The sequence below is a fragment of the Zeus faber genome (genome assembly GCF_960531495.2).
Source record: "Zeus faber genome assembly, chromosome: 9".
In the NCBI taxonomy this organism is placed as follows: Eukaryota; Metazoa; Chordata; class Actinopteri; order Zeiformes; family Zeidae; genus Zeus; species Zeus faber.
Genome location: NC_137197.1, coordinates 18,197,181 through 18,224,470, shown reverse-complemented (window position 1 = coordinate 18,224,470; position 27,290 = coordinate 18,197,181). Strand labels below are relative to the sequence as shown.

The following is a 27,290-nucleotide window of genomic DNA, read 5'->3' as shown; positions in this document are numbered from 1 at the left end:
GCCGGTGCCCGAGAGGTCTATGTGTCGAGGCGGGGGCTTGGTGGCTGAGCAGAAGGGCTGATGGTGAGCGATGATGGATTGGAGTAGGGGCTGCTGGTTCCCATCATGGACAGAATACTGATGTGGGTCCACTCTCACACTTTCTGGACTGTGCCGACCTTTAGTCCCCCTCCATATGTCATATCTACATATGAGCTCGCTTATCCAGTATTTACATACACATAAGGTCAGTTGTTTTGTACAGTTGTTGACTTACAGGTGACACGTTTACACAAATTTACAGATGAATTAGCAAAGGATGAATAAGAAAATAATTCATTGAGGAGAGAGAGCAAACACCATGCCACCTGTCAAACCTATTTTTTCCCCTCTCTATTATTATTAAATTCTCCAATCTGGGATAATTGCTTAGTATTATAGATATGACCTATGTGATATGAAAGAATGAACAGGGAATGAGGCTCATTTTCGCGCACGCGTGTGCGCAAGCACACACACGCACACACACACACACACACACACACACATACACATACACACACACACACACACACACACACACACACACACACACAGTTGGATTCTTTAAAAGCCCAACAGGCACCGAGGGAGGCTCTTATTTGTTACCATGGAGACCAAAACCCTGAGAAATCGAGTATGAAGCCTAGAAGTCTCAGTTCACCCATAGCGTCTTTGGGATATTTAATAATTCTTGCTAGACTACTACCAGTAGCACCATTATTTCTATTCCATTTAGTATGAAATAACAGTCAACTGTCACCCAAAAGAATGAGAAGACAAGTCAACGTACAATGTTCAACATGCAATTTTAACATTAAAATTGACCTGCACAGGAACCGTAAGCTGAATAAATCAATTTGGCCCAGAAGTGACATGTTCTTCCGGAGTCGGGCTTCTACTGGATGCTCTGTTTTCCTTCCACCTCCAAAGACAAGCTGGTTAAGCTATTTGGAGATCCTAAATCGCACATTTGGGTAATCGATGTGTATGTGGGGGTGCGTGCGCACGCATGTGTGTGTATTGTGTGCCGTGACCATTAGCAGGAATAAGCAGTTCTATCAGACAGCCTTAATGTGGGAATTAAGGCTTTATTATCTTTACTGCTGTCATCCATGTAAATGTTTGTGGTTGTGGCTCTACTCCACTCCTGGATATTATTTTTTTATATAGGAGTGTTGAACTCAAATCCCTCCTTGGATAAAAGAGAAAGCGCCTGCAGGTGGATGCAGGGGAGGTGGTGGCAGCAAAGCAGAATGAGGGAAGTTTGACAGCGCAAATAGACCAGCCCATTAGGCCGTGGACACGCTGGGGCCAGAACCAGCTCTGCAGGCTGCATCCACCCATTGAAAGGAAATGGGTGGCGTTTTTTTGCTTCTGCGTACACCTTTATGTGTTTGTTATTACTGCGAAGAAGAAAAGGAATATATATCAGTTTTGCTAATTAATTTGCAAACATGTAGACAAGCATCAGTCATCAACATTTGTTGGTACAAATTCACCTTTTTGTGTTTCTCAAAAAAAACAAAACAAAACCAAATGTCGAAGGAGGCCCTTCAGCACCATATTATCCCCACCTACTATACTATATTAGATAAGGCGTGATATTACATGAAAAATAATACAATAAAAAAAATGGCATGACTGTCTTGAAAGACTACAGTAGTGTCAAAGTTAAGTATACTGAGTGTAAATCATCAATGCAAATGTATTCAAATGGCGGCGTAATATGTTGGTCCTGTGAGAAAAGAGGCCATATTAGTTAAGCCCCATTAAGCCAATTCAAGACCTCTGAGGAAGCAGAGATTTAAATTCAGCGCCTCTCCTGGGGGCCAGCAGGCTTGACTGGCAGTTGACTGGTCCACTGATCCTGATATTAAAAAGCTTCAACCATCGAGGTATATTCTGATGAAAATGATGGAAGATACTCAAATAATTGAAAAAAACAGTGATCAAATAAATACCCAGAGCAGATATGGAACCAGACAGGACCAGTGTGTTATGCTCATCCTTTTCTCCCTCGATTCTCTCACGCACACGCACACACACACACACACACACACACACACACACAGTGGTATTTAATCGAAATACCATCAGAATGTCACTAAAATATTAAACATTCTGAGAACATTGAGAGAAGTAAAGAAGGTGAACGCAGCATCCAGCTTTGATACTCAACTCTGTCCCTGCACATGCTGAACGAGAGTGTTGGCATAATTTATTCTTTCGAAAGCAGACTCTTGGATACAACTTCACTACTACCATGTAACCAGGACAGCAGTTTACTAAAGTAATAATTGAGGGCATTTATAGTATATGCATGTGGCAGGCCAAGGGGGCGTGGTCAAGCCGTCGCTGCAGACCGGTGGTGCAGGCTCCCATCCCGGGGCCGCTAAACTGCTGTGGACTGGGGGAATCAATCCGAGGGGCTCCGCTGATTCGTCTGATCCTGGACAAGGAAGTCATTCAGGTACTGTTTTTCCCCGCAGTAGAGAGAGCGCATGGGTTTTGGAGACGGAATCAGACCCAGCTACACGGACGCTAAGCATAACAGACCAACCACCATATGGCGGCAGCCCACAAAAGCGCAGATGTGCCGGACTCTCCCCTTATTTGCCAGCTAGCTTATGATTTTGGCTTTGGCCCACGAACCACCTTTTTGTTTAATCTGAATTAATAATAAATACACACCAACCGCCGCTGTTTTGCCTTTGCCTGCTTCCCCTCGCTCATTCCCTAGCCCTGGACCAGAATACACAATACATATAGGGGAAGTTAATTTATTTATCACACGGCACACACACCAAAACACATGCGGCGACAGCGACCAACATACACACACACACGCTCCAAATGGTGGCTGGTGAAACATGTTCTTTTCATTAACCCATCACGGCCTGCAACTCCTTCAGAAACTGCATTAGCCAGGAGCAGTGGGCAGCACACAGCGCCCAGGGACCAACCCCAAATGCCCATCGCTGGTCAGACGACGATCGCCACAAAACGTTTTAGGCGGGTGTCCTTGCCGATGCAAAATGGAGGAAACTCCATGTAAGCACGGGGAAAACATGCAAACTGCACACAGAAAGGCCCCTAATCGGGACCCAACCCACCAGAGCACAGTGCCGACAGCGCCCCAAATATATTCTGTTTCATTAAATAAGTAAATCCTTATCTGTATAACACTTTTTAAAATATACAGTAACAAAGTGCTTTACAGATATGCTGCAGGAAGCATAAAAGAAGCACAATCAAAGAAAGATCAGAACCGGACAGAGTGGGCCTATAAAGTAAGTAAATAAGTAAATAAGTAAATAAGTAAATAAATAAATAAATAAATAAATAGATAAATAAATATATGGTAAGATATATAGCAAATACAAAAGAAGTACAAAAATAACAAAGGTTAAGTGTTATAAAAAGGCTAACAGTTACAAATGGGTTTTCAGGAGCTGCTAAAAACAATCAAAAGATTGGACCAATTTGACCCAGCACGGCCTATTGTATCAAGAATACTCGGATAAAACATCAAATGTGTACCGACGTATCACTGTGGATTATCTCGGGTGTTTTCTCAGCAAGTTGCGCTTCTGGCAAATTCTCAAACACTTAATTTAAACTGCTGCAACCCCAGGGAGGCAGAGGGTGACAAAAGCTGTGGTGAAGTCTGAGTAAAAAGAACGATGGGATGCAGGGCCTTAAGCGGGGAGATGTTGCAAGGCTTCCGAGAGAAAGTGAGCACTGTCTGTAAAGCGACAGCCCGTGACACGTGTTTACTGAGTCTACTCAGAGTCTGTGTGTCTTTCTTATCTCTGTATCAAGCAGGTATGTCTAGAGGTGAACAGGAAGGAGGACGAGGTGAGACGAGACATCAATACTCAGTTTGGCAGAGGAGCTGTGTTTAACTCTGTGACACACTCGGACTGTTTCTCGCACAGAAAACGGCTCTCTTCTCCACGGTGGCACCGTACTAAAGATATACAAAATAGTGGAAGGCTTCATGAGGGACTTGTGATCTATGTTTGTATTCACCAACAAATAAATCCTTCCCTTCATGTGTATTACTTTTTATTCTCTTTTCTTCTGTGTTATTTCCCCCCCCTCTCTCTCTCTCTCCCTCTCTCTCCCTCTCTCTCATGTGCATGTTCACTTGGGCCCTCCTGTGTCTCTACCGGCTGACAAATGAAATCGAAATGGATCTGGGAAATGGTGATCGATTATGTGTGAGTCCTGCGTGTTTATAGATATAAAGAGACAAAACACACAGACCTGCATGTTTCCCTCGTGGGAAAGAGACAGATGGCAAGAGGAAATAAGAACTATGCTTACTGCCCCCGCCTTACTATTCTGCATGTCCAGTTCTTGCTTAATACTGACAAATTGAAGTCAAGTTATGGCAGGAGACAAATGCATTTTGAATAACGGTTTTCGTGTTTGTTACAATATTATATTACAATAAGTAATGTGTGAATAAGTATAATCTTTGTGGATTCTCTAGAATTAGAATGTGTGTGAATCGTGGAATGACACACATTCTAATCTGGGGTTACAATGATGTCTTATTCTGTCACTTGGTCAACCCTTCTATTGCTTCCATATTTACACTAGATTTTATATTTGTACGTTGTTATGGTAACAGCAACAACTTAATTGTTTTTAAGTTCATTTCATCAGACTCTCATGATGAATTCTCACGTACAGAATACGGACTAGAGATTAGAATAGCCGAGATTTCTAAAATGTAAGAGTAAGGTAGTCAAATAGGCAAAATGTTCACATGCACACTAATACTCAGATAAGTGGCAGTAATCACATTATGGCAATGATTTGAAGCATCCTGACTCATTTAGACTGTGAGCGAGAAGGAGACACTAATCTGCTTTTTTTTTGAGGAAGAGTTCTAGAAATGGCCTCCTCTTCGCCCCCTCTCTCCACCACCCGTGAGTGTGAGATGTGTATGCAACTGAAAGACTGGCAGGAGGGAGCAGTCTTACTTGAATTAGACAATTTGGTGTTAACAATTATGGATATTGAATGATGAATTTGAACCCCTTCGCCACGTCCCAATATCCGCAGACTCAGAGGCACGTTTTGGGGCTTAAAATACCTCTAATTTCTACACATAAAGATTTCTGCATGAAAATATATTTCCCTAAGATGGAATTAAACCTACAACCACCAACACTCAAATTTACTGATATTACTGTTACAACTTGAAGAAATAAAACCCTTAATTGGAATGTTGATCTGGAAAGAACCAGGGACATGATTTAGCAACATACCCTACTTGTAGAGTGTAATCAGGTTCTGTGGCCTGCACGTCGAGGCTCCCAAAAACTTTCTTCAACTCCAGGGCACGGTTGGTTGTGTTATTGAGTGTTAACTCAATTTTAGCGGTTGGTGTGGTAAGTTTTCTTTTCAAGTATTATATAGTAGAGTATAAGTAGGGGAGGGTCAGCTGAAAAATATCAACGTGTGATGTCTTGCCCTGCTCCCTAGTGTCTTCACTTGCAGGTTTTTTTGTGTTTCCCGCATGTGTGATTGTTTTCCCAGCCTGATTAGTTAGAGGAGCCCATCCCCTTCTTCCCTAGTGTATTTCGTCTGTGTGTTCCCCTCTTTCTGTGCCAGTTTTTCTTTGTACCATATGTCAAGCGTTCTAGTGTTATTTCCTAGTCTCTCGGTCTCCTGCTATTTTTCATTCCATGCTGTATCTTGGACCTCGCCGCTGCCTTCCCCCTATCAGATTGTTTGCCATATCGACTGACCACCTGTGTACTGAATCGGCTTGCCTTGCCTACTTCCTGTTGGATTGTTTGCTCCACTGTGTACCTGGGTACCGATCCTGTTCAAGTAAAGACTGCTTCATTTTATCAAAGAGTCATGCTATTGAGTCCTCTTGCCTGTCTTTTCACCATTTGTTACAGTACGAACTGGCCAAGACTATGGACTCAATTGACTCTGATCCTGTGCGCGCCGCCCTCGATAACCAACTAGTGGTGCACAGACACATTGCTGCCCAGGGAGTCATGCTAGGCTCCCATTAGCAGGTAATTTCCTACTTTCGCTGAACAACAGAACTCTCAAGCCAACCTATTAAGTCAATTACTATCCCTGTTCCAGAGGTCCAATCTGTCCCACGACCCAGTGGTAGCTCTAGTTCCAGTCCTAGCTCCAGCTCCAGCTCCAGCCCCCATTGTCACATCACCAGCCCCGGGACCCCACCTCTCCAGACTTGGATGACTTTCGGGGAATCTGGTGACTGTCCAACTACAGGCTTTCTCGTTTCTATCAGAGCGCTCGAAGATAACATACCTTATCTCCCACCTTGCCGGCTGCTGAGCGGTCCAGGGGTTCTCCTGTCTGCTCTTCATTGGAGCTCTTCTCCATTACCCTCTAGATCTTGGACCACACAACCCCAGGCCAAGAGGCGACTAGAGCGTTAATGGGTCTGCGCTAGGGTAAGAGTTGAGTCTCCGACTATGCCATACCGAGTTACTCATCGCACTCAAGTCATCCAACTAGACATCGCCAATAACCACACAGAGGTTCTGAGCTCTGTCTTTTTAACTCCCTGTTATCTCCCCTAATTCTGGGCTTTCCTGGCTCACGAAACATAACCCTCACATTGACTGGACCACAGGGGAAGTAATGGGTTGGGTAAAGGAATGCTCGCTCTCTTGCTTCCCGTTGGTTTCTACCTTGGATCCGGCTCAACCCCCTGACATTTCACCTCCTGCTGTAGATCGCCAACTCCGACACCCGTCTCCTGTGCTTCCCGAGCCTCCAGTGACTTTGGATTTCCGAAATTTCCTGAGTCCCCTCTCTCTTGACCTCCTCCTGCATTGTCCAACTCCGACTTTACAGATCTCCCTGGGGTCCCATCCTGTTACCTCGATCTCACAGTTTTCAACAAGGCCCGGGTTACCACTCTCCCCTCTTATTACGATTATCTTGTAATAGTCTTTAGTGTCACTGATGCTCCATCTGCTTTTCAGTCCCTGGTGAATGACATCCTTCAAGATATGCTGGACCTGAGAAGGATCCCGTGAAGGTCAGTGCTGTCACCAAGTGGCCTACGCCCTCTAACAGGAGACAGTTGCGACATTTCCTGGGCTTTGCCAACTTTTATAGACGTTTCATCAGGAATTACAACACTGTTGCCGCTGGATGCCCCAACCTCCTCCAAGGTCAAGTTTCTATGGTCACCCCCAAGCCGTACAGGCTTTTTGGAGGTTGAAGGAGAGCTTCACACATGGGCACCCACGTTCACGCTGCTGGATGCCCTTCAGCAGTTTATGGTGGAGGTCGATGCCTCGGACGTGGGCATCGGCGTAGTCCTCTCCCAGTGGTTTCAAGAGGACTACAAGATCCATCCCTGCACCTTCCTCTCCTCAAAGCTCTCACCCGCCGAGAGAAACTACGATGTGGGTAACAGGGAACTGTTGGTTATTAAGGTGGCCCTGCAGGAATGATGTTACTGGTTGGAGGGGGGCGGAGCATCCTTTCCTGGTTTGGATCGACCATAAGAACCTGGAGTACGTCCAGTCTGTCAAACAGCTCAACTCCCGACAAGCCAGATGGGCCCTTTTTTCTTAATCGGTTCAAATTCTCCTTGTCTTACCGTCCTGGGTCTCAGAAAATAAAAAATAAAACCTGATGCTTTGTCTTGTCTGTTTGACCCTAATTCAGCCAAAATATCCTACCATCTTCCTGTGTGGTGGAGGCAGTCATGTGGGGCATTAAGGAAAGGGTCAGACAGGCGAATGTTCATCTAAGTACCTGAAGACTGTCCCCCAAACCGGTTGTTTGTCCCTGCCTTTCATCATACCCAGATCCTCCATTGCGCACACACCTCCTTTCTCTCCTGTCACAGCGGACCCTCTTCGTCTTAAAACAACGCTTCTGGTGGCCGACCATAGAGACAGAAGTTGGGAATACTGTACGTGGCCGCCTGTCCTGTGTGTGCCAGGGACAAGGTCTCCCGACGCCCGCCTCCTGGTCTCCAGGACAGTGGGTGCAGGAGACCAGGGCCAGGATGAGGACCAGGGCCCCATTGCCCCTGGTCTGACATCTCTTTGGACTCCCTCATGGGGTCACACCTCCGTTCTAATGGTGGTGGACAGATTCACCAAGATGGTTCATTACATTCCGCTGCCTAGGCTGCCCTCCGCCAAGAAGACAGCAGAGGCAGCTTTGTCCCATGTTTTTTGTCTTTATGGATTCCCAAGTTAATCTTCCAGTTCTGGAAGGCCTTCTGTTAACTTCTCGGCTCCACCATCAGTCTCTCCTCCGGGTACCACCCCCCATCTAACGGTCAGACTGAGCGGCCGGAGACGGGTCCACGCTGCCTCATCATCCACAATCCGGCCAACTGGAGCAAGCACCTCATCCGGGTAGAATATGTACACAACACCCCACCCAGCTCTGCCTCTGGCCTCTCTCCTTTTCAGTGCGCATAAGGGTACCAGCCGCTGCTGTTCCCTGTGTGACTCAGGCTCCCCGGATCCATGAGGGTTCACCCCACGTTCCATGTGGCCAGATTCAAACCTGTGAGGGAGGGCCCCCTTTGATTTATTTGTTCAATCAGTTGTCAGTGAGTTAATATTAATTTATTAACTAGGGTTACAGCATAACATTTCCTCAAAACATTCACACCCTGAATTACAAGTTACCATTACTTTAGTTTGGCATTTCTGTGCAGCCAATCAAAGTTTCCATTTGATTGCAATGCATAAGTGCTAAGTTAGCCTATTTGTTAAGTTAAACATAGTGTAATCAGATCTGGGCCACTTGTACTGTACCTGTAGGTTGAAGGTAGCCTAACATAAGTTTAATCCATGAATGTCTTATTTTCTTCAAAAACAAGAAATGTTGAAATAATGAAACAAGACATTAATATTATAAAATTAGCAATTAATTGTAATCAAGAAGATTACTTGTTGACAGCTACTTGACAGCTCTAAATTTAACAAACTCTAATGCACCTAAGCAAATGAGATAAACAGTCTGTGTGATAAGGGTGGAACCTCCCAAGCCAAGTAAATTTATTCATGAAGCACATTTAAAAACAACCAGTGTTGACCAAAGTGCTGTACAATTTAAAATAACACTGAAAAACAAACAAAAACATTACAGACGATAACAAACCAAATGATAGAACACAAACATTATGCATATAGAGAATGAATCTCAATTGGATTCGGAAAGCCAAGGAGAAAAGATGTGTTTTTTTCAGCAGAGATTTAAAAGTGTACTAATACTGGGGGGGTGATACTTACTGATCTCCAGCTGTCTCTGGATGCGTCCCTTGCAGCGCTCCCTGTAGTCCGACTGGGTGGTGTTGTACTCTGACATCACCTCTACGAACTTACGGGACAGTGTGGAGTGCTAGAGAGGAGATAAGACGACAACACCCAAGGTACGCAATGTAGGGAATGAATATCAGGACAGAACTCACAATAAAAGGCTGGATAATGGTGATAAAGACTTAACTTAATCCCTTTAATTTACATATGTGACGGATCAAATTTACCTGCGTCTTGCGTATCCTCAGGTCAGCTGACGACTTGTTCTGCCCTTCCTCCTGCTCAATTATTTGTTGGATGCCTAAAATCGACACAGGAAAATAGTTGTAGAATTATTGGGTTCAAATACAGTAAATGAAGCCAGCGATGGGACATTTAGAGTTGTCCTGGGAGATATTTAAAAAAAATAAAACATCACAGTATTTTTCTTACTAATACCTTAATATTGAATCATTAATAATGTAGGTATTACGACCAAACAGGTAGAGGCATTGATTAGAACAGCTAGAGCAGTGTATGAAGATCAGAAAATTACATTTCTTTACTGTAATACAGCCTAAAGACAACATTTAACCATATTCCATATTTTACCAAAATCCCAGACAATATATATTCTCATATCATGATCGATATTCGATCTTCGACATCGATATTATAACGTATTATGTATCATCCAGCCCTAATTTAGTTAAAAAAACAAACCCTAGAGCTGCACTTAAGTAGTACATTAAGCCTTTGGGCAAAGTGCTGCTACGCTACATTATGCTAAGGTAAAGTTTAAATCTGCCTCTCTGTCCCTAAGGACATCTCCACCAATCACACATCAAACGTGGAAAAAAAAGTCTCTCAAGCATAAAAGAAAATTGGGGGGCAGGGGGGGGATTTCACAGCACCTTAATGGAATGAACGGCACGGCTAGATGGAATGGGATTTCCTACTTTTAACACATCAGGGTATACGTTACTGGGATGAATCTCCTCTTTCTTCCTTCGTAATACGGTTGCTGGGAATAGACCGGAGGCTTTTGTCTTTAATGAGCACTGCCCTGTCTGCTCCGTCACAACCACACCTCTGGAATTCATTGCGAGGAAGCCACGCTGTCACCCATAATGACATTAATTAAAGACACCCCAAATTGAGGGGCCATTTATAGGGCGCACTGTTGTACATTGACGTGGACACCTGCTCAATCACATTAACCAGCTCACAAGAGCAGATTGGGATTCGGGGCTGTCTGCGCTACCGCTGTGATTTCTGTGGGAAGTGGAGAAGGAGCGTGGCTTCATGCCCGTGGGAAGCACTGGATCCAACTTGGTCTGGGGAGATTACTAAAGCCTGCTTCTGCTTCTTCTTGTGCACGTAAACAAATGTGCACGGGTGTCGTTTGGAGATGTTCGCGTGGCTGTCAGCTTTTATACTTACAGATTTTGTGTATAATGTTACCTGTCCACTGGGGTGGGTCACATTTAGTGAACCACAAGGTATGGAAAACATAGAAGAAATGTTGTTTTTTCCCTCCAGAAATTTATTTGAAACTTTAGAACTCAAAAATTTGATATGCAAATAGAAATCCACTTAAGAACCACATCCAAAAGGTGTACTTCTACCCACCACATTTTCTTTTTTGTTAGGAACCCACCTCCAGACAGGAAGTCGGACAATTCAACCAATCGACTTGTCTGACGCGCAAGACTGTGCAACCCGCTGTTGAGATTTGGGAGGTGTGTGTGTGTTGGCTCCTCTGGAGCCATAACACCCATCGCTGCGTAGGTCTGCGGAGAGGTTTACGTGTATCTTCACAGCATAATTCCCGCTTAAGACTCAAAAAAAAAAAAGATAAATCTCTAGGAATCCTGCAAACTGGTCCTCAGGGAGCGGTGTGAAGGGGAAGAGATGGAAGGAAATGCAGTGAGTGTCGAGTCTTGTTTTTCGCATTCATTTAGAAAACAAAAGTTTTATTATACACCGAATCAATCTGGGCCTCTGACAGTAGGCCCCTTGAGATCGAAATCCAACAACACTGACATCGCAATGGTCTTTGTTCTCTATTTTGATAGAAACTTCTTTCATCAAGGGACTCATTTAATCAACAGAATGTAGCGTTATTATTCACCAAAGATCTATCGATGGTTTCCTTGAGACAGAGATCAGGTCAGCCAATGACAAACTACGCGGGCACGCACGCACGCAGGCACACACGCACGCAGGCACGCACGCACGCACGCACGCACACACGCACGCACGCACACACACACACACACACACACACACCGCATTGACAAAGGTGTCCTCTGGCAACAACTGATGTAAGTCGGGATGACATGTATAGAACCTCTGATGCGGTCTGTTCTGCCTGATAGCACTTGTATCGTGTGCGTGTCCCTGTCTGCGTGTTTGTGTGTGTGTTTATGCGTGTGTGTAGGTGCACATGAGACGGTCTATCTTGTGTGTGTGTGTATAATGTGCTGTGGTTTGTTGTGGTTAGTGTGGAAGATGGTGGTTGCCGATGACAAGGAAGCTTTGTTCTACACTGATGGATGAGCCAAATATCTACCTTTTTATCCACTCTATCTACCTTTCCCCCTTCCAATCTGGGACGCCGTGAGAGCCACCCATGCTCAGTGCAGAGTTAACTGCGACGGGGAGTCCCCTGTGTCCACTGCTTTTACAGATGACAGATTGGGGGGGGTTGTGCCTCTAAAGGTTTTCAGGCACTGTCCTTAATATTAACCACCCAAGCACTGAAAAAATAAGAGTGAACTGGAGAGAACGGTATGTGGAAATATGCAGCAAATAACATCAGTAGATATAAGAGGGAAGGTAAGGTAATGTTTTTAAAAACGAGGTTGAAAAGATATAGATGGGATGGGAATTGGCAGGGACCTTCTGATTCAATATTACTATGATATCTACCTGTCAATTTGTTATGTTTTACATTTGTAGTATTGTGAGTGTTGCAATTCAATATCATCATTTTGTGAAATTTTGACAGACATGACATATTTTACCACCAATATAAGAGGGTCATATCTTGCTGATCTACCCGTAAACAAAATGCAAAGTCCTGATGCACTTTATATTCAATAACTCAAATTGAGCAAGTATCTTTGTTAGTACATCATCAGCAATCAGCAACAGAGCAATGAAAATATCGATATTATGTCATCCAAAGGGAAAAACATGAACAACGCAAAAGTAGTATCAATTTGGGAGTCATAATTAAATTGGCAAAACAAAATTCGAAATATTTTTTCAAATTATATTTCGGTTTTCAACTCCGGTCCCCAGAAATGAGTGGTGAACGGGCGGGGACACACACAAGAAATGAGAATATAGGACAGACCTTATTATCAGACACTTATTATCAGATACTCTAACCCTGCACACACACACACACACACACACACACACACACACACACACACACACACACACACACACACACACACACACACACACACACACACACACACACACACACACACACCAACATGAATCATAAGTTTTCTTTGTAAAATATCCATCTCTGCATACTGTAGAATATTGTAAAATCATTTTAGTGTGTGGGCCTAAATGTTAATAACAAAGGATACACCAAAACCTTTCCATTTTCAGAATGTGTGTGTGCGTGCGCGCACACGTGTATGTGTGTGTGTGTGTGTGACGAAGCTCATTTGCATGTGTGAATCACAGCTACTTTCTCAGAAGTGACTAATACTTCGCCACTAGTGTAGCAAATCCACAAGTGGAAATTGGTTTGTGTGTTACCTTGCCGAGTGGCACATAACTATTAACTCAAACTTGTTCTTTTCTTCCTTCTCTCACGGAAGCAACGGTTGAGAAAGGGTCTCATCAAAACAGCTTTGCTAAAAAGGCCCTCGAAAGGCAGCTGAAAGAGCCTCAACACAGACTGATTACTTTCATTAAAGCGTTATTGAGGTTGCTATAATCCTAGAGAAGGACAGGAACAGAGCATGAAAGGAACGGGTGTACGGAGAAGACAGGAGGACGAAGACTTACTCTTTAATTTGGAGCGCACTTTGTTGGCTAACTTCTTAATGTCTGCCATGAGATCTTCCAGTTCCACTTTAGTCTCTGGGGATGGGTCGAGACAAACAGTTTGGTCAGAGAACACAATCCAAATGCTTCTTTTATACACAGAGGAGAGAAAATAAGAGCTGCAACAAAAAGGGAAAGAAGATGATGAAGGTGTGTGTGCTGCAGTCAGGATCTTGACATTTTAGTTGACCGGTATTTTTACGACTTATTGTCATTAACATAATTGTGATATACATTTGAATTGTCATTTTTTTGCTCATTTTATGCCACAATAATAGTGACATAAAATTAAACTTGATGATAAATTAGAATGCATGTGTACCCATTGCAGAAGAACCATTTATTGACATTGACCAGTGGAACATAAAAAAATGTTAATTTTCTTCAACCCAAGTGATAGAGAGGCACTAATTCACTATTCAATTTGTTTTTGTTTAAAATTGTGGGTTAAAATTCCCCTTAAATTTGGATGGAAACATGATTATGGAATCTAACGATGCCACAAAAGGATTGCCATCTGCTCAAATAATTGCAATCAGGTAATTTATATAATAACCGTGAAAGCTCTAGTGTGTGTGTGTGTGTGTGTGTGTGTGTGTGTGTGTGTGTGTGTGTGTGTGTGTGTGTGTGTGTGTGTGCAGGGGTTCTGCACACAATGGTGCTTTGTCTCTGTGGGCTGTTAGTGCTGCTCCATATCACCTCGTTGGAAAACAGGAGTTATGCTTTGCTGGGTAGAGCAAGAATCTCACAACAATCTGCAAAAAGAGTACCAGGAGAGCGCCCATACACACTGCACGCACGCACACACGCACACGCACACGCACACACATCAAATACTCCCATTCACTAATTTTTCCACTTGCCCACATACACATCTGACACCTATACCTGTACCAGCCAGTTTCACAGATAGAGAATCAATACTGACACACAGGAAAGGACTCTAAGTGGGACTCCCAACAGGGGAAAGCAATTAAATCAGCTGCACCGCACGTGGGCGGCGAGGACAGTGACAGGATGACCGGAGACCTGAGGAGGCTTTGAGCTCACCAGCAGGAATTGCTACTTGGGAAATTATGAACTTGGATAACCAAGGAAATGATGTCCCTCCTAACCGTTGAAATGAGCTATCCCCACATGACAGGAAATAGATTGCATTCAGGACTATAGATGGAGAAAAAGACAACTGTTCAGATGGTGTTGCCATCTGTATGTTTATATTTACACGATGAGGGCATCTGCATGTTCACTTTCTGGGCATATGCTGCTACAACCTGCACTAATTTGACTTTTTTTCTTTCTATTCTCCCCATGCACATCACCTGTGAATGTGCGGAATGTGAATGAATTTCCGTTTTGAGGTCAGTTATATGTCCAGTTCTCTATACATACTTGATGTGTTTTCTTTACATTTTTTATTCTGTTGTTTATTATTAGTGCCTACTGTTTTCGGTTGAATAAAGTATCTATCTATCTAATTTACAAAATGCTCTAATTCATTCATTGTAAAACCTAGTGGACAGCTTGGAACTAACTAAACATGTCACTGAGGCTACACACAAACAAAAACAGCATAAATGCACATCCCATATGGCACATGCCCTGCATCCACATAAATTTATAACCCTCCCACATAAAAAAAAAGTTTTACTTATACGCACTTATGCAAGTGTCACTGTATCCAAAAAAACGTCACACATGTAGACCAAGGAGGAGTTATTATCCGTGTTACTGTATGCTTAAAAAACCGCAGTGTCCTGCTTGTAGAAATAGAGCATTACAATAAGGGATGGTGCATTCAGGGGTTAAAGTGGAATTTGGGTGAGGGAATCATAACATGTGGCGTGCATTACATTCACACACATACAGTCTGTCATACAGTCACCGAATAACAACTTATAATCACTTAATTTACACAAAGACATAAATAATATATGATGATTGTATCATATGGTGAAACAGTTAAAAGATTACATCACGTGTTAAATTAATTCTTGATTCACAGTTCATGTGAGTTATTTGTTATGTTGTATTTTGTTAATGGCATCAAAACATGTGTGTGTGTGTGTGTGTGTGTATATAAATAGTAATTGATTAAGAAACAATGTGTTTTTGTAAATTATGTGTGTTTTGTCATGTATGTTATTGCTGATGCAGCACTGGAATTACCCTTTGGGGATTAATAAAGTATCTCTATCTTATATTATATTATATGGCGCCATAAGATAAAAATTGTAACAGTAAAGATACATTTAAAATATGAACTGAGGCAAGCATTGGAATATTTCCAATTTATTAAGTGACATTTTATAAATTGACCTTCAAACGGGGAAATAACTCTTACAATATACTCTTTTCATAAACATCTCTTTACTTTAAATGGCCTAAGCGACAGCTATACTTTATACAGCTATAATTCATTTCATATGGTAGCTTAGGTAATTTTTTTATTTTTGTCTTGGTGAAAAGCCATCATCCAATCTGTTTTCACTGTGGGAGGGAGAGAGGAGGGAGAAGGAGAAAGGGGAATAATGAGAAATATAAGATGAAGGGGGAAGTAAGTAAGCACAGAAAATAAAATGAGGGCGGGGGTCTATTAATAAGACACGTTCCCCATGTCTCCTGCATACAGACACATTACTGTTGTGCCTTTTTAAGCACCTCCAAAAGAGGTGAGTAGGTAATTAATCATCCTAATGCCACAGGAAAACTAAATCTACAAATGTTAACAAGCCAGAGCAAATCATCAGACGTAAAAGATGGTTGTTAAAAGTTACTAGACTCTTGATTTAATTAAACCAACCTGTCTGCTAATAAGTATTTATTTCCGAATGTTATTTGGCCTATTCAGAGAGCTCCCGCAGCCAGTATGATGGGGACTATGGTATTGAAAGCTGAACTGTAGTCGATGAAGAGTAATCTCACATAGCCCCCCTCCCGGCCATCAAGGTGTGTGAGTGCGGTGTGCAGTACATGGGACACCACGACGTCCGTGGATCTGTTCGGCCAGTATGTGAACTGCAGCTGGTCAATGGTGCGGGGAGGGGAGGTGCTGATGTAATCCTTAATCAGCCTCTTGAAGTACTTCATGACCACCGAGGGGAGGGCCACTGGACAGTAGTCATTCAAGCAGGCTGGAGAGGCGATCTTCAGCACAGAGATGATGGTGGACCTCTTGAAGCAGGACGGGACCACTGACTCGGCCAGGTAGGTGTTGAATATCCTAATGAGCACCGGGGCTAACTGGTTAGCATAGGTCTTCAGTACTGCCCAGATATGCTACAATATCTGGGCCCGCAACTTTCCTGGTGTTCACACGCATCAGAGCCCTCCTTATGTCATGCAATGACACTGAGAGTGTGTGGTGTAACTCAAATTAACCTGCAAGCTGGCAGTGTTGTTTCCACCCTGTAACCGCACATAAAAGGAGTTCAGTTTGTTGGCTAGGGAGGTGTCCATATTTGTGGATGGACAGGAGCTGCTCTTGTAGTCCGCATCCCCTGCCACAAGCGTCTGTCTCCGATAGTGCTGTGTCGGGGAATATAAATGGCTGTGATGATGACGGTCATCTGTTCCAGGTTCGGCGAGCATGAGCGGGAGAGTGTCTTCATGTTATTGGAGTTACCCCAGCTGTTGTTTATCATGAGGCAGACCCCTCCGCCCTTAGATTTCCCAGACCGTTCCGACCTGTTGACGCGGAACACAGAGAAGGCCTCGGCTGGACGTATGGCGTACCAGCCGAGCACCAGTGGGTTCAGCCATGTCTCCGTCAGGCCGAGGACGCAACAGTTCCTCATATCCCTTTGGAATGTAATTCTCGCACAAAGGTCATCCATCTTGTTCTCCAGGAACTGGACATTGGCAACTAGGATGCTGGGCAGAGGTGGACGGTTAGGTTGCGTCTTATTCTGATCCGAATGCCGCCTTGTTTACACCGGTGCTTACTTCATCGGCGCACCCACGAGGGCATCGTAGTCATAGGAGATCACTGCCGATGAGTTCTTCATGGACATATGCTAAAATGTGCGTAATCACATGGAGCGTTCACGCAGGTGACCACAAGGGGCGGCGCCAAGCAGCTGTTTACTACAAATAAAATGAAAAAAGACTGTGAGATTGATGGCCCATTACTGGCCATACATCTCGCACCCGGGGCGGTCCGGGATGCGCTCAAGGCATTATATCTCAAGATTGACCTGGAAACACCCAGGGATCCCCCAGGAGGAAGCTCCATGAGGCAGCTGGCAGAGGGGATCTCTGGACTGTTGCGCTTGCTGTGTTTCCACTGTCACCCTGACCTGAATAAGTATTTTAAAAGATAGATGAATTTACACTGTATTTCTGAAATAGGGCATGAAGCACATATGCAAGTCCAACCCAGTGTCACCTGTTCTTCTATTACTGATTTAGATCATTCACGTGGTTGTCCTATAACATGCAAGGTTGCCAAGTACAGTAATACATATAGGCTTCACAGTTCCATAGTTATACTGTTCACTATTATTCAATTTTCACACATTTGCATAGGACAGAGGATAAGTTTGAATGGTCACACCCACCACCCATCTTATTGTGAATGCATGCATAGCTAAATAAAAAAACCCAGTCGTCCCTCTTTTTCCACTGTTTTGAAATCAGTGTTGCAAATGCACGGCCTATAATTTCAGCACTTTATATTTTAGCCAACCAACTTATAGCTATCCACAAATTTAGACAATCTGGTGGAGGGACTAGAGTAGTGCAAATTCTCCATTTTGAATTCCTTAATGATTTCCTTTTTCTCCATCTGAGACTTATCTAGCCAGATTTTGATTTTTGAGCAGTCACTGTGCTAAAACTCCTGTCCAGCTTTGTATCATAGCGCTAAACACGAAGGCTCAGAGAAGAGAGTAAACCCATTAAACACAGATCAGCAGAGCAGTAAGCCTATTATCTGCTTAATTGACATATTTCCATGTCAAATAACATTGGCCTGATGTTGGGCTCAATGGGCACAGTAGGACAGTCACAAATAAAGAAAGTGGAAGGCTATTCAAAGAAACAAATAGTATAGTCTGAATGAAGACTAGAAGGAGAGGATTAACACTTCAGTATCTCTCCATAGCTTAAACAAATGATCATTGGAACATATTTTAGGTCACTTGGCAAAGGAAATCAATCTGAATAAAGCATATATTCAATATTGCATCAAGCAATATTTAAGGCACTGACTGAGAGAAAATCCAGTGTGAATTCCATAGTGAAACGTAAGAGGAATTTTAAATGTAACCAGAACGACAAGGGAAATGAATAGCAATGTTTTATTTTAAAGTACACACAAATAAATTAGTTACTTAACGGCATCTACTGTATTTTAATTCTACATTGGTTGGGGCTTGGACAGCACTTGTACTATAACAACAGTTATTGCTAATGCGTAATGAACAGATATGATATACTTGTAGCGAAGAAAAGTATAACCTACAATAATTTTGCCTATCAACATGATTTTTATCTCATTAGTTCAGAATCATAGCTCACCATGAGGCTGGGCTTTGCCTATGAGCCTCCAAGATCTATAGATAACATTTCCCTTTGCGGTTACAAAACACCACTGCATGACTGTTCAGCATCATTATTGCCTGTCTGAAAAGAGGAAGAGTGGAGAGGTTGATGAATAAGCAGCGGGGAAAAGATAGACTGAAGCAAATTAGAGGGCAATATTGAGAAGTCAATCGAACTGCGACTTCACACGGGAGTCACACTCCAATCCGCTCTGCGAGATTCTTGGACGGAATCTTCGGGTCACGCTTGTTGCCATCATTAAGTCTGTGTTGCTATGGCGACGTGTGTGGTTGGTCCTCTCGCGGGCTTCATACTTTTTCAAAGCAGGAGAGGAGGAATACAGTGTTATAGAGTGTGGGAGATGGAACAAGGCGTAGATACACCGATCAGCCAGAACATTAAAACCACCTGCCTAGTATTGTGTAGGCCCCCCTTGTGCCACCAAAACAGCTCTGACCCCTGGAGGCACGGACTCCACAAGACCTCTGAAGGAGTCCTGTGGTATCTGGCACCAAGAGGTTAGCAGCAGATCCTTTAAGTCTTGTAAGTTGCGCGGTGGGGCCCCCATGGATTGGGCTTGTTGTCCCACAGATGCTTACTTGCATTGAGATCTGGGTAATTTGGAGGCCAAGTTAACACCTTGAACTCTTTGTCATGTTCCTCAACCCATTCCTGAACATTTTTTGCAGTTTGTCAGGGTGCAATGAATACGGTTGCCATGACGGAGTGTACTGGGTCTGCAACAATGTTTAGGTACCTACTGCCTTTACCTATGGCAAAGTCAGTCGGTAGTCATTCCCACATTAGCTTCCTTTATGGCTCTGTTAAAAGTAAAAGTTCCCTATGGCGTCTGTTCTCACATAGATGACTGTTATGGATATATTACGTAAAGCCTGCGCGAGAGGTGTCTAATATCATGAGAGACTAGGCAACAGAATTCTTTTTAGACCAGCGCTTCCCTCCCTGTCTCCCGGTCCCACGGACTCGTCCCTCCGCTGACTGAGAGGGGACAGAGCCCCTCTTCCCAAATGCAGTAACCCTAAACTCACTGTTATTAAATCCGTGCCTGTCCTTCACTCTCTACCTCCGGAGAATGATTGTTTTCCACCCGTTTGCCCTCTCCCTGTCCGCTCGCTCCTTCTGGCTCTGTGCTGCGGTGCAGCCGGCGGAAAGTGAAGCACTTGTGCCTGATGTCAGCGCACGGTTGCACAGCACCCTTAACTCTAAAAGACATGTCTAGGGTCTGAGTGGCATTTTTCAGAAGAACAGGAATTTTTCTGAATGTTTTTTCTTTTCTTCCTGAAAACAAATCATTTTTTAGAATATTTGTACGAAATAATACCCTACTACTTGTGTTTTATTTGGAGTTGGCTCCACCCCTACTTTATGACAACGTTACTGCTTCCATTGCTACACACTTAACAATAAACACACAATAAACTACAGTTTTTGTCACGTTTTTACCAGTTTTATAATACATCACATCTCCCCACCCGCCACCCACCCACCTGGCTAGCGTCACGACCCTGTCCACCCCCTCTTCTTCTCTCCTCATCCCCATGTGCCCTGTCCTCCCCTCATCTCCCTCCCCTCTACTTGGGAGCCTTCGTTTACGCTGACTGGGATGTATTCTGGTGATTTCCACGGGGGTAATTCCAGCCCACACATGGAGCTTAGCATCATGCATTTGTGTTCTAAACACCTTCATCACACACACACACACACACACACACACACACACACACACACACACACACACACACACACACACACACACACACACACACACACACACACACACACACACACACACACTTCAGGAAAACAAAGCTTCGTCCTGATGTTTCCATCGCCCCTGCATTAGGCATTATCCGCTGTCACAGTATCCACCTCCAAAATAAAGCATGGCAAATTTCCACAGGAGAATAGTTTGTGTGTGTGTATGTGTGTGTGTGTGTTTGTGTGTGTGTGTGTGTGTGTGTATGTGAGTTAATTGTTTCAGAGAGAGCGCTTGCTTGATGTTATGAGTGTGTGTGCAACTGTGGTCACTTTACATTGTTGGCGAGGGAATGTGTGTTTATCTGTGTGTGGGCAGTGAATCAGCGGCGCCATACACTAGGCTGTATGATGAATGATAGATTGGGTAATGGCCATCTGACCATAATGAATATTGACCCGGATACTTTTGGTAGCCGCAATATCTCCTACACTAGCAAGCACTATGTCGCGCATAGGATGGAGAATTATCAGTTACACATGTATTGTGCCATTGATAAAAAGGTGTTCCATCAGGCTAATCATTAAAGGGATAGTTGCATGGTAAAATGTAATAATACTAGTATCGGTAGTCCTAGTCTTATTTAAATATGAACTAGCCATAATAATTAATAACTAATAATATATAGTATTATGTAATATGCAGTACATACTAGTAACAACGTACATGGTTAAAAATTACTTTTAACTGATTCTGTCAATGTCATGTGTCCGACCAAAGCAAACAATTTCATTTTTTTTTTTTTCCCCTTTCAGTTGCTATATTAAGGGCCTCAATTCTCGGCCCTCTCTCTCTCTCAGTGGAAACCTAGGGAGGCGATGGTTGTTTTAATTGCAGCCTGTGAGAGTAACTATTCCCAGAGTAAGTTTTTGGCTGACCGCTCATCCTCCCACCCTCGGAGTGCCCCTTCTCTTTCATCCTCGTCCTCATCTGAAGGCAGACTTTCCCCTCTTGCATTCCCTCTCTCGCTCCATATCACCGTTTCTCTCTCTTGTCTCTCTTTCCATTTAGTGTCATTACTATTGAAAACGTAGCTCCCTTCAATCTGATGTATTTGGGTCGAAATCAAGGTTAATGAGTAGACACCCTCGCTGGCTTGAAGTTCTGTCGCACACCCTGACCTTTAATCCTCTAACCCTGCCTGCGCGCACACAGACACAGACACACAGACACACACACACACACACACACACACACACACACACACACACACACACACACACACACACACACACACACACACACACACACACACACACACACACACACACACACACAGCATAACTCATTCACAGAGGAATAAATCAAATTTAACTCCCCTTTATCTACCTTTTCTTCTAAACCAGGGGTCAGGACACGCAGTGGGAGGATGGCAGCCTCATCTCAATCATAATATCAAGTGTCAAACTATGGGTTCAACTGGACAGAGATGCAAAGTGGGAATGCAAACACCTATGTCTGGGTATAATGTGTAGAAGAAATACATACTTGCATCAAGAGGTTGTTGCTTTCTTCACATAAAGAATCAACCGTTTGAGACAGATTTTAATTATCATAAAAGTTAGATCTGTTTTTTACCATGAAAAGCAAAATATAGAGGAAAAGTGGAAAGGAAACAACCAACAATGCCAAGACTTAATAACAGGTGTTTGGATTTCAACATTTTACATTGTATTATCTCATCCCTTGCAAATATTTATCTTTTTCAGCCTACCATTTGATAAAAGGCATGCATATATCTTGTGGTTAGATGAAAATTATTATTGTTTGGTGGTTGAGGCAAAAGCTGAGAGAGTACTGTGCTAGCGAGCACACACCTGGACTCTAGACGATCAATGAAAAGAGCAAACAAATAGACCAAAGGTAATATATTTGCAGAGCGAGAGAGAGCGAGAGAGAGAGAAAGAGAAAAGAAAGAAAGAGAGAGAGAAGGGGGGTGACACAACACAGAAACCAAGAGAGATTTTGGATAAGGATAAAAAAAATGTCGTTGCAATCAGGAGACTGAGATGACAGAAACCGATGCTCTGGTAGAATAGAGGGAACAGCATCATCTTAGTGCCTCAGAAATTCTTCACATTCCCACACACACACAGACGTGCATGCATATATGCATACATTTAAACTGTGTGTGTGGTAGTGTCAAGCCCCGTGAAACCCCTTTGAAAGACGGTGCACTGATTGCAACAGCCAAGATGAAACCAGAATGATGTCCCCATGCTTCAAAGGCCTCAATATGACTGGATTAATACTGGTGGCTATAAGACGGGTGCCCTTGTGGAAGTGAATTCGGTATTAAGAAGTGAAATGGACCTTCCTCTAATGTGTTTTTTTTATGATAAATCTATGCAAATATAAATGGATTGTCACATTTACCAGTATTTGAAGTTGATGTGTTGAAAGCAGGAAAAATGGGCAAGCGTAAGGATCTGACAGACTTTGACAAGGGACCAAATTATGATGGCTAGACGACTGGGTCAGAGCATCCCCAAGACAGCAGGTCTTGTGGGGTGTTCATGGTATGCAGTGGTTAGTACCTACCAAAAGTGGTCCAAGGAAGAACAAACGGTGAACTGGCAACAGCGCCCAAGACTCATTGGGGCATTTGCGTGGGGCGCAAAGGCTAGCCCCTCCGGTCCGATACCACAGAAGAGCTACTGATATAAAGGGCACCATGGGGTTCATCGGGCATCAAGAGGCAGGTGATTGGGCACCCTTTGGCCCCCCTGCATGTGCCTGCCACTCTCTATGTAAATCTTGTGATTATAATATAGCAATATATAATATAATCTCATAGAGAAAGATGTCGATTTATTTTGTTTCCTCAGTTTCTTACTTATATGGTTAATGGAAAAACGTAAACCTACCTCAGAGAATTGGAGCGGAGTTTTTGATTTGTTTTTTTTTGTTTGTTTCCTACATGTATGTTTTGTATGAAACAAGAATATTAAACACAACTAAGGACTGTCCTGTTCCGTCCCGTCTCCCCGTTACTTTCCGCTTTTATGGGACTTAATAGTAAAAACTTTACGTGTAAATAATAAATCCTGCACTTCTGTAATGGGGAGACCACATTTGCAACACTACATTACATAATATGCATGCGTGCACGCCCCCCCCCCCCAATAAAACTGTCAATTGGCGATTGGAATTTTGCACGATCGCCCGAGGCTATTGCCTTTATCTAAATAATTGCCATGTTTAGCAGCAAACACTAAAAACAAAGATACAGGGTGGATTTGGCATGTTTGAGAATGGTAAACAGTGTATGGTAGTTAGGGATCTTTATGTCAAAGGACACCTGATTGTCCATTAATATTATTTTATTTCTAAATTAAATTCTGATTACTTCAAGAATAATACAACTCAAGATAATTTGTTTTGTGAAAGGTTTGTGAAACCTCAAATAATTTATATGGTACATATTGCCAATATCACTTTCTGTGTCCCACACTCAACGAGAACCGTGTGACAATACCAATGATTTATGCGCTGTGTGTGTGTGTGTGTGTGTGTGTGTGTTCCCTGTAAGGGAATGTCAACAGAAATTGAGGGTTATAGATGAGAAAATGGAAAAGGAGTCTAACATGACCTTTCATAACAGAAGGAGCGAATCGAGAAAATAAAAGAAGATTCTCATTTGAGATGGAAGCGAAGCATGATGGGAAGCCGGCTCTAAGTCTGCGGCAGGAACGGAGCAGTCTGCCGCGTTCTGACTCAAGGTGAGGAGAGAGCGCTGAAAAAGACGGTCTTCAAAAAGATAAAGAAAATAAAGCGAGGAGAAGACATACATGAGGGTTTATGAAAACAAGTGCAGGCCAAATTGACTCTCTGTGTGGTGCTGGCAGTAATTGTGCGTGCTGTTTGGAAGAAGGAAACAGCGAATCGGAACAAATCCGAAAGCATCCGTGGACTTACCTACATAGAAACGCTGTGACTGTCTCTCTGCAATTATCAAAAAAAGAAGAAGAAGTAGAAAAAAAAAAAAAGATGGCGATGTTGATGCTCCAAGGTGAAATTCAAATTTGAGTCTCTTCATTTAGGTGATTCAGACGGTGTTAGTCCCTGCTAGTGGCCACCACCGCGGCAAGCAGACAGGCAGAAAGCAATTGAACTCTACATAATGAATGACCCTGACATTTACATCAGCCACTGACTGATGTGCACTTATCAGGCAGACGCTCCAAACACACACACACACACACACACACACACACACACACACTAATTAAGGCGCACACACACTGACACACGTGCAAACGTGCACAAACCTACAAACAGCATTGACTCGGGTCACAAAGGGAACACCTTCTGACAGAGTTTCTATCTCCAACGCAGCACCTTGCCTCTGTGCTACCCGTGTCAGTGTCTCACCCTGGCTGGTTAAGAGTGTCTGTCTGATGCCTGCCGTAGCAGGCAGATCAATGTGTTTTCATGTAGGAGGGAAGGTGGAGATAGGGGAGTGTGGATTACTAGTGTGAATTACGTGCCCCTTGCGGGAACGGGCACCCCAGATCAATTGCCTGAGATAAAACCAGGAGGGGAAGAGGTATGAATCAATGGGGCTGGGATAGAAAGATGGATAATAGTTTCCCAGCACACAGCGTGAACAGAACAAAGCCAAAGATGAAAGCAGATGGAATTGTGAGAGCCCAGCTAACAAAATAACTTAAGGGTCACAGAGAGAAAGAGAGTAAACACAGCGAAATGGGGAGATGAAAGTAAAAATACAACAAAAAGTATAAAAATTCAAAATTGCAGAGAGGTCTGGTGGGATGCACGGAACAGATATTGCATTGACAATGTAATTTAAATTGGTTTGCTCAATAACCAATGAATGCATGAAGAGTAGTTCATGGAAATGCATTAACAATTACAGAAAAAATAATACAAGTCTAGATAGAGATAGTGATTCCATAAAATCCTATAAATAGGAAAACTGAGAAAGAAGGATGGACACGTTTGGGTGAATTTTTTTGTTTTCTTTCAAGAATGAGGGTTAGGTTACGACTCTGAGGAAAAATAAGACTGGGAGGAACATGAAAACAGACATACTCTCATCTGGGTTGGGTGAGGCGAGGATGGCGCTGTGCTTCCTCTTCACCTCTTCTACCTTCTCTGCCAGAGACTCAATGAAGCCCCGGATCTCCTCCACCTTAAGAGACAGAAGGAAAACAGAAGAAGAAACAAAGCGAGAGAGAGAGAGAGAGAGAGAGAGAGAGAGAGAGAGAGAGAGAGAGAGAGAGAAAGAGAGAGCGAGAGAGAGAGAGAGACAGGGAGAGAGTGCAAGGTAGAGACACGTGCTTTGAGATAAGGAGTCTGAGTGAACCTGGCGGACATAATTTAGGATGTCATTATCATATTAGAGACGCTGAGTGCAGTGTGGAGTAATATGATGCACGCCATCACACCAGTGAGAATACTCCATTGATATCTTGCCATCGAGATATTAGCATTTCTATGCTACTTTAGAACCATAAAAATATATTTTGCTTTTCACATGCATGTTGTTTCGGTAAATGTGCATTTCTCTAAGTTGAAATGTCAATTGAATACTAAAAGGATGTCATTCTTCATGAAGATATATAAGATAACCCTATTGAAATTAATGCCAATACACTGCAGGCTCGGCTGCCTCCACATCTGTCATGAGAATTCTACATGGCTATTTCCGATCAATAACTTTGATCAACTTCAGCACTGTGGTGTAAAAAGTGCAATGGGGGAATACGGCTTGCAGCTGATGCGCACTAGCATCAGATCTAAACCTGACGTATTCTCTGTGCCTGTCTCCTCCCCGTCACCAGCTGTGCAGTCTCTGGTAAAGGTGACAGCTGCACAAAACCGCAGTTCACATCTGGCGGTGACCTCATCAGTCCTGGCTTTCATCCCTCATCGCCTGTCTGTCTCCTTCCTTTTACCCCCTCTACCGATTACCTTCCCTCCCCCCAACATCTGCTCTCTCACGACAGAAATATTTGAGACACAATCATTGGTAATGTGGATATTATAAACACGCAGGTAGAGGTGTTGATTTGGACAATTGTCTCATTCCAGGATATCGGGATTATTGCGACGCATCTTCCAGCCCTACCCCCAAAAACACACCAATACCTTTAACACTGTATCCCTAGGTGCTTGAGATGTTTGAATATTTGGATCATCTTCTGCTGGGGTTCTACTTTCTCCGAGCCCTCCCTCCCTGTCCATACATTCCAGTGCTTCCCACCTTTCACTTCCTGCCACTCATTCCAGGTCATTACTCTCTCATTATTTGCTTAATTAGCTGCCGATTGGATCTGTATTTTATTAACCACATAATTGGCTCCAGAAGACCAGTGGGAGACATGGAGCTCCAGGTGTGTTGAATACGGGGCCGTCTGTGAGTGCGTGCGTTCTTACGTGCATGTCAAGAGTGAGGGCTGAATGACAGATGTGGGAAGAGGGTGAGAGCTTAGGAAGGAAGGGAGCGATGGGAGGCACATGAGAAGAAGGTGAAACTAAGTCAAGTTTCTGCCAGAACGCGAAGAGGATGTGAGTCATGCGTTCTCTCTTCAGCCAGATCAAAGCCTCCATAGGACATC

The 27,290-nt window shown here is 43.4% G+C and overlaps 1 protein-coding gene across 1 annotated transcript in view; it reads right to left on the bottom strand.

The window, feature by feature from the left end:
• The window catches only part of stx1a (syntaxin 1A (brain)), a gene marked incomplete at its 5' end in the record, with an annotated part of 50,236 nt that overhangs the window by 5,274 nt on the left and 17,672 nt on the right, over positions 1-27,290 (bottom strand). Inside the window, 4 exons of the mRNA XM_080006521.1 lie at positions 9,300-9,408; positions 9,554-9,627; positions 13,347-13,421; positions 25,762-25,861. Coding sequence (XP_079862647.1) covers positions 9,300-9,408; positions 9,554-9,627; positions 13,347-13,421; positions 25,762-25,861 — 358 coding nt within the window. The remainder of the gene's footprint in view (positions 1-9,299; positions 9,409-9,553; positions 9,628-13,346; positions 13,422-25,761; positions 25,862-27,290) is intronic.